The sequence below is a fragment of the Anastrepha obliqua genome, chromosome 3 (genome assembly GCF_027943255.1).
Source record: "Anastrepha obliqua isolate idAnaObli1 chromosome 3, idAnaObli1_1.0, whole genome shotgun sequence".
NCBI classification, from domain to species: Eukaryota; Metazoa; Arthropoda; class Insecta; order Diptera; family Tephritidae; genus Anastrepha; species Anastrepha obliqua.
Genome location: NC_072894.1, coordinates 39,320,293 through 39,328,307, shown reverse-complemented (window position 1 = coordinate 39,328,307; position 8,015 = coordinate 39,320,293). Strand labels below are relative to the sequence as shown.

Genomic DNA, 8,015 nt, shown 5'->3' with positions numbered 1-8,015 from the left:
GAAACTAAAAAATCTTTGTTTTTTCTATGACCAGGTATTTATAGCACTCCAGACTGGGTACTCTGTATAAATGATTCATCATCCAAAATGTTGTTTATTCGCTGGGTAGAGATAAAAAATTAATAAAAATAATTTTGCTTAGTATTTTTCTAATTGGTGGATTTTCTTTCATTTATTGAGGCATAACAACACAAGTAGCTTAATGAACCGCTAACAGCGATAACACGTAGAATCGATGGCGTCCAGAAGGAGCGAATATTGATGTACTTATATACCTTCAAGCAGCTGTGAGAAAGAACTGAAGACACTTTTGTAACTAATAATGAAAAGTTACGTTGGATGAAAGTAAATATTGAAGAACATAAAGAAAATATTTGTGTATTAATAAAAAAATGTAAAATGCAATATCTGAAACGTCCGCAGCTCAACAACTGATTCACTCAAATTCACTCAGGACCGAGCAGCGCTACCGCGATATGCGCAACCTGTTGGATTCTTTCGATCGGCAACGCGGTATTTAGTTCTAGCTTAAGAGTGCAACGCTCCAACTATAATACATGAACTATATGACTTTGTTACACAGTGTTATTTTGGTACTATATGCGCTCATGCACTTGAGTAGCTACAAGCTCAAGCACACACGAGTGCATACATATGCATGCAAGGTGTGACATTGGCAGACAATCAAAATTGCTCATACGTCATGTTGTCCTTGAGCTTTAATGTGCAATTGTAACTACACATATTATGGTTGACATTTGTTTTGGTCTCACTTCTGGTCGTGCCTATGTTGCTATGTTGCCGGCTTTGCTAGACACATTTTCATTCTATTTTATTTTATTTTCCTTTTGCTATTCATTGCTGTCTTTTTTTCTAACACATTGCATATGTTTGCTGTAAAATATAAATAAATGAAGCAGAGAACGCTTAAAAAATTAAGCAAAATAAAAGCGAACCGGTCGATGTAGGTATAGCGTCAAGTAACTTGCCTCTCTAGTGATAGCGTCGGTGGCGTCAGTGGCCACTCACATATATACCCACATATATACGTACATACATACATATATACAACGCCTGCTGCATTGATTGCAACTGCATCAATGCTAGAGTTGGTCACACACGCGCCCGGCAATTGGGGATTTAGTTCTCACTCGGCGTTTGTCTCAAACAGAATGTTTGCGAATTTAGCATAATTTTAGAAAATTTGCTACTTCTTATTTTACACCGTTGCGGATAAGTGCAAAGAATGCTGTTTTTAGTTGTATCACAGCATAATTAAAATGAATTGTTTATAAACAAAAGCGTAACGGAACTGTGTCACTAGAGTACTACAAAAAGTAACATGCCTAATCAATTTACGTACATATGTATATACATACACTCGGATATAAGTGATGAAGTAACCATTTTCACTTGGTCTTAAATTGAGTGATTTCGAATTCGATGAGCAGTTTTTCTTATAATTTTGGTAAAGTAGGGAAGCTATGAGGTCAGCTGGATTTTAGCTACTACAGCATTTGTGCATTCATATGCGCGTATACATGTGTGTGTGTGGTGCGTATGCGTATATTTCCGCTGTGCTTAGCGGTAATCAGCGCTTTGCGGCAACACCATCAATATGCTACCACATTTTAAACGGCGGTGAACGGTGAGAAACGGTTCGATTTCGGCACTGGCATGAAGAACGGGTATCACGCTGTTGAATAACAGTATTACAAACAGAATTTCATAAAATAAATTTACATAATACATCCTTAGTTGGATTTCCGGTGGATTTTGCATGCGAATGTATGAAAATGGATGATGTCGTGAGTGAGTACGAAGAGGATGTGGAAGCTTTGTGCAGTTATGTATCTTTGAGAAAAGTGATACCATTCGATGTAAGATACTGGCGATATTCGGCAGGCAGCGGTGAAGGAGACAACTACATGTCGGTAGTAAAACGCATAGAAGTAAGCACCCACGGATTTGACAGCGGGATGGAGATGCACAAAGGTTAAATAGATTTAATGATGATTTTTTTGTATCTTTCAGCAATATTAGATTATTTTTATAGCGCTTTAAGCAAAAGTTCGTAGTATACCACATGCTTTCAAATCAAAAATCATAAGCCTAGAGTGAGGTGTGCATCAGGTGTTTAGGTCGAGATCCAATTCTCTCTTCTTCCAATTTGTGTCACTTATCTGGAAGATTTCCGCAAATGAAGAGATATAGAGCTACCGCAATAATTTCTATGATAATCATTTTTATTGGGGAAATCCACGGAGCTTTGCGACGTCGTGGTTTCCACAGTCCTTCCACAGGTCTCCCAACACATTGAAGAATTGTCTACGTAGAATGTTGAAGCTTCTTCTGCTCCCAACACTTATTAAAAAAATGTATATATTTCTTTGCCTAAGGTAGATCGTCGAGGATTTTTTTCCAAATTACTTATTGAAATATATGTATGTATAACACTTGGGTGGCCGGCGTGAGTTGGTGCGTATCTACCATTCGGAGTACGTAGATTCGAATCTTATTGAAACACCAAAAGAAGAAAAAGTCGTTGCCCCTCGGCAGGCAATGGCAAATCTACGAGAGTATTTCCGGCATGAAAAAGCTCTTCATAAAAAATATTTGCTGTTCGGAGTCGGCTTAAATCTGTAAGTCTGTCCATTTGTGGAACAACTTCAAAACGCACGCCACAAATAGGAGGAGGAGCTCGGCCAAACACCCAAAAAGGGTGTACACGCCATTATATGTATATGTATTTCTCTGCCTAAGGTAGATCGTCGAGGATTTTTTTCCAAATTAGTTGGTTATTCAAATATATGTATGTATAACACATGGGCTGAAAAGTCCTGGGCCTAACACATGGCACTTATTTTATTGCATTCACCTGTTTTTCAGTTAGTTATAACCTTAAAAAGGCAGCTTTTAAAACTTCACGATTTTCTATTCAATAGTTCGTGAGTTATTATACTAAGAGTGACGCTAATTTTGTTATTTTCTAAAAAATGGATCAGAAAGAAAGAAAAAAATGAATTGGTTTTTAATTTTACATTACTTCTTGATAGGAAAAATACCGTTCAAGCGAGGCAATGGCTTGAAAAGTGTTATGGGGAGTCCGCTCTATCAAGAAAATGTGTATTCTTCGTTAGACCCGCGACTTTTCAGCCCATGTGTTATATTTAACTTTATTCCATTTATAACGGTAATTTGTAAAGCTATTTCAGAGTGAAGCTAGATTACCCGTTTCCAGCCCTTACAACTTTTACAGAAAATAATAATGCATATATTAACAATGGAGTTTAGTTTCGCAGGATTTTTCGTTTTATTTAGTTTTAGCCAACTCTTTTCTGTTTGCCTTCAAACTTGGCTTACAATTACTTATCATTAGTTATATTTACTCAGTATCATTATAATTTTTCATTATACATACATATATGTATACTCGCACATGCACACATATGAATCTAATATTTCCCCCATCATACCCATTTTTCGTTTATCGCAATGACCTTGCGCAGCGTCATTTTATCAACTCACCGACATTACAAATATCCCATATATATATTTGTATATACATATATACAAAAGGCATTTCTATTTCCCATCGTATGTGTGCATGTAGAAATGTATGAAAGTATTTAGCAGAATCTACACGGCCTCCCTACTAACACAACAATCGTCCACATATTCTGTCACTCTCATTTAATCTCTTTCAGTTTTGTATTGAATCGCTGGCAAAGGCACTCAATTTAATTTTCAAATCTCTCTCGTAAAGATCATTTGCGCGCATGTTAATAACAGTATTTGTCTTATTTTTATTATTTTCCACCCGCTTCCACTCATCTCGACAGTATCTTTCACTGAAATTTTATAAACAAAAATCAGCTGGTAGACACCGTGCATGTTGTTTGTATAGCGGCATATTTGTTTTTTTTTTTTTTCAATAGTACATAACCCGAATACACGAGCCTCTGGTATGTAAGGTGTAGAAAAAAAGTTTTTCATTGCGATAGTAACTCTATTTACCAGCTAAACTAAGCTTTAATATTCTTATTGACGTACTTATGTACATGCATACGTGTGTACTTTGCTTTATATGATTAACGAAACTTTATAATCCTTAAAAACCACCATTAACTTTAATACCTATTTCAGGTGCACAATATTTTAGTTTTATAGTTAAAAGGCAAATTTTAAGCCAATCACGTCGTATTCTTTTTCGCTGCGATGAAGCATTTTGCAATGAAATAAACGCCTATACGCACGTGGTACCAGTTCTAGAAAAATATTTCGTCAACGGAGATACAGTATTTCCGCAATGCTACTATGCCGGCACAGATAAAAAAGGCGAGCTAATTGCACTGGAGGATTTGACAAAGCTCGGTTATCGCATGCCCAATCGTTTAGTGCCGTTCGATCTTCACCACTGTGAAATAGTGATGAGGGTAAGATTTTTGGGCGTTTATTCAAAAATGTTAGACACACAATTTTTTGCTTCGCTTCAGGAACTGGCCAAGTTACATGCCACATCTATAGCGGCGAAACATTTGGATGATAGCGATTTTCGAGAGCGTTATTGTAAAGTAAACGAAATTGTGTATTGCCGAGAAGCGGAAAACTTTTATGGAAATTTACTAACTTCTTCTATAGAGGAATCGTTAAAAAGTTTACGCGAATCCAACATCGATGGTAGTCTTTCGGAGCCGATTTATCATATAGAGCAACTAAAAACTGAATTGTATCAGAAAATTATGCACATGATTAATAATGCCAGCGATTGCGTCAGTGTGATGTGTCATGGTGACTTGTACGTCAATAATATCATGTTTAAGTCTTGTAATGAGGAGAACGATACGTACTATGCACCGAAGGAAGTGAAATTCTTTGATTTACAGGTGAAATGACAAAGCAGTAGATATGTGTACATATATAAATGCACTAACATTACATGATCCAATTATTCTTACGTGTTTTTCTTCGTACAGGCAATGCGTTACACTTCGTTCATCTTTGATATACTTCATTTCATGTTTACCAGCACGAAACGTGAACTTCGTGATGCGCATACAAATCGCTTGCTGGAGACGTACCGCAGCGCACTGCATAACAGATTGGAAAAACTTTTGAGTTCGCGTGAACATTTAGCATCTATTCGTAGGACTTTTTCACTAGCGAATATCATGAAGGAGTTTTCCACGCATGCTCTCTACGGTTTAGCTGTTTCGATGTGGGTGTTGCCTGCGATAACATTCGATCCAAATAACATACCCAATTTAGATGCCATCAGTGAAGCTGTTCCAAAAGCCAACGAAATCAAGGTTACACAAAAGTTAACTGAAGAATATCATTCTAGAATTAAAGACCTTGCGTTGGAGTTTCATGAAAATGGATATTTCGGCCCTTGGCTAGAGAAGTAGTTCAATTTACAATTTTCAATAGTATAATTTAGCAAGAATTGTTTACTTTAAGTAGGTCACAAACAAATTACTATAATTAGCTCTTATTTATTGGATATTGTTCGTAGTTTGTGTTTCTGGAACCAATTCATATACATAAATGAAAAAATATATTTTTTATATATATATGTATAAAGTTTTATTTCACAATTCACTTTAAAAATGGGTCGGGAAGGAGTCCAAAAGTATAATAAAAAAGTTAAAAACCAAATAATTGGTTTCTAAATAGGTCCCACTTGCTTAATAAATCATGCATAAAATGCATAGCGAATTTGCTCTCATTTCCATACCGAGAGTACACGCACGGAATATTCATTGCGAAATTAATTAAATAAATGACGTTATTAAATACGATTACAACAAACCCCTTATTTATTTCCACCCCAGCCCAAAAATCCTTTAACAAATCCAGAAATCGATGCACCACCCTTGTTGCCTGGCGAATGCAGTTTATCGTCTAAAGGTGGTAGTTCAATATGTCCGATGGCCAAATCGAAGAAGAGCGGCTTGCACGGTATTGCCTCCATTTCGGGAGTCACCTTGAATACGTTTGGCGTTTTGGTATGAAGCGATTGGTCCTCCTTGTATTGTGACAGACGTTCATATAAGGGTTTCGTTGATTTTTGTGACTTTGAGGTGAAAATAGCGTCATCGGAGGTATCATTCTCCAGCACACTGTAGGCGTGCGCAGAAAATTTGCAGCCGTCTATGGTCGATACAAGTTTTTTCAAATCGTCGGCTAATTTGAATTCGCCGCTCACTTTGCCAACTAATGCTTCATTGGCATATTTGGACGAACGTTCATAAAGAGCAACTGCTTCTTTCCACTTCTTCATATCAATCAGGGTTAATGCAATGTAATAACAACGGAATGCCTTAAATGTGAGTGCCAAATTTTCAATTTCTTCTTGGTAAACGGTATCTTCTTCCATTCCTTGTATTTGCTGCATTTCCGTAACATTTTGCAAAATAATCTCATACAAGCGGGCCAGATCTTGAGAGCGAACACGCTTACCATCACCAGTAATTTGTGACTTTTGATTAGGATCGTCGAAATTTGATTTAGCCTAATAATATTAAAGAAACGACTTTAGCTTGAATTCGGGTGAAAAATTAGATGATTTAGCTAAACTTGATTTAGCTTGATTATGCTCAGATTAATATTTAAGGTATTTACTTACCTGCTCTACAAGGCACATATTTCGTTGCAAAGTACGGCTATGCCGTATATAAGACAAATAGGCCAGCAAATATTGTACACCACTCACAGTCTGACCTGTAGTAAGAGATCGCAATTTTGGATCTTGCTTTATTTCCTCCTTTACTGCCTGTATAGCATCCTTGCAATCCATCAAAATGCGTTCAATCAACTCAATCTTTGAATCTATTTTCGATGCTTTCTCCAGCGATTTATCCACTTCTTGTATACTAAGCAAGAATAGACGCACTTTTTCGGGACGTACAGTAACCTTACGGTTCCGCCATTCAATTGTTTGCAATCCCTCACTGCTCTCCATTTTTGTTTGACTAACTAGCACATCAAGATTCTCTAGTAATCCTTGCGCACGTAATTCCAGCAAATCATCAATCTTGCCTGTGCCACCACCGCCACCAATATTATAGGCGCAATAACGTAAGTTGGGCGTAAATTCGTTTACTTTGGCACGATATAGTTCTTGTTCGTCTTCAGGTAATGCTTTGGCAAGATTTTCATAAACGACCTGTGCGCGTTTTAGATGCTCCAATGCAGTACCCCATTGTTGTAGTTCAAAGTGTAGTGAGCCGTGCATCCAGGCAACATAAGCTTCACATTCTAGTTTAGTACGTGCATCAAATGCTTCAGACTATAAAAATAATATGATTACAAGTTTGAAAAAAAAAATAAATGAAAATTACATTGCACAGCTCTTGCAGTTGCAAAGCATAAAAGCAAGCCTTGCGAAGTTTATTAATCAAATGAAAACGTTTCCTTGGCTCTGTATTGGCTTCTTGTTTTAGCTGCATGGCATAAGACCAGGCACGTTCTGCACTTATCAACGGTATATGTATGAAACGTTCATCTGCACGTTTTCCAGTCAGTTGGGACAATGTTACATCTCGGCGTTTGAAATGACGTTTGTCGCCCTGTGGATATTTTAAAGCTTTTCTGAGACGACGAATGCGACGAGTACAATAGCCACGGTATCGTTGGTAATCACCATGTCGTAAACCGTGCTGCTGCTGAGCGTCCTTCACCATATGAAGTACTACAAAGCAAAATTATAATTAAACAAAAAAATGGAGAAAGTGGAAAACAAAATCCAATATAATTTGCATTTGTAGGTTAAGGGCAGTCTCGGATTGAAACATCATCTTACTTTCTACAGTGAAGACTTTGGTGGGCTCCATCGGCTGCGAAGCTTGATCCCCTTCAATTTTCTCAACATTTTCGATAGTAGGAGTTTCCTCGACCATTTTTTTCGCTTAAAAATAACAAATAGCGACGTGTTAAATTTTTGTCTGATTGCTACAAAAGACGAAAACTGTCAGATGTCAAACGTCATCGATTTTTGACATCACTCAAAGTAA

At 37.0% G+C, this 8,015-nt stretch overlaps 2 protein-coding genes across 3 annotated transcripts; one reads left to right on the top strand and one right to left on the bottom strand.

Moving 5' to 3' along the window:
* Positions 1–1,158: 1,158 nt before the first annotated feature.
* On the top strand, positions 1,159–5,547 carry LOC129242550 (uncharacterized). 2 transcript variants are annotated; one of them, XM_054879247.1, is made up of 5 exons: positions 1,159–1,688; positions 1,759–1,995; positions 4,147–4,436; positions 4,497–4,886; positions 4,977–5,547. In XM_054879247.1, exons 2-5 carry the CDS (start codon positions 1,791–1,793, stop codon positions 5,406–5,408), a joined length of 1,317 nt encoding a protein of 438 aa, XP_054735222.1. In that variant the 5' UTR covers positions 1,159–1,688; positions 1,759–1,790; the 3' UTR covers positions 5,409–5,547. The 2 variants fall into 2 exon arrangements, with proteins under 2 accessions (XP_054735222.1, XP_054735221.1); XM_054879246.1 differs by having other exon boundaries at positions 1,159–1,995.
* A 175-nt stretch (positions 5,548–5,722) lies between these two features.
* LOC129242548 (signal recognition particle subunit SRP68) lies at positions 5,723–7,988 on the bottom strand. Its single transcript, XM_054879244.1, has 4 exons — positions 7,805–7,988; positions 7,344–7,693; positions 6,629–7,291; positions 5,723–6,514 (listed from the first exon to the last, which is right to left on the bottom strand). The coding sequence occupies exons 1-4, from the start codon at positions 7,899–7,901 to the stop codon at positions 5,816–5,818; spliced, it is 1,809 nt and encodes a 602-aa protein (XP_054735219.1). The 5' UTR covers positions 7,902–7,988; the 3' UTR covers positions 5,723–5,815.
* Between the last annotated feature and the right edge of the window lie 27 nt (positions 7,989–8,015).

Excerpts from the sequence above, each read along its gene's own strand:
- LOC129242548 (XM_054879244.1), bottom strand. The coding sequence starts at position 7,901 with ATGGTCGAGGAAACTCCTACTATCGAAAATGTTGAGAAAATTGAAGGG. Across the intron at positions 7,694-7,804 it reads CAAAGTCTTCACTGTAGAAA|TACTTCATATGGTGAAGGAC; the intron begins GTAAGATGATGT and ends TTTGCTTTGTAG. Across the intron at positions 6,515-6,628 it reads ATATGTGCCTTGTAGAGCAG|GCTAAATCAAATTTCGACGA; the intron begins GTAAGTAAATAC and ends TAATATTATTAG.
- LOC129242550 (XM_054879247.1), top strand. The coding sequence starts at position 1,791 with ATGAAAATGGATGATGTCGTGAGTGAGTACGAAGAGGATGTGGAAGCT. Across the intron at positions 1,996-4,146 it reads CGGGATGGAGATGCACAAAG|GTGCACAATATTTTAGTTTT; the intron begins GTTAAATAGATT and ends TACCTATTTCAG. Across the intron at positions 4,437-4,496 it reads ACTGTGAAATAGTGATGAGG|GAACTGGCCAAGTTACATGC; the intron begins GTAAGATTTTTG and ends GCTTCGCTTCAG.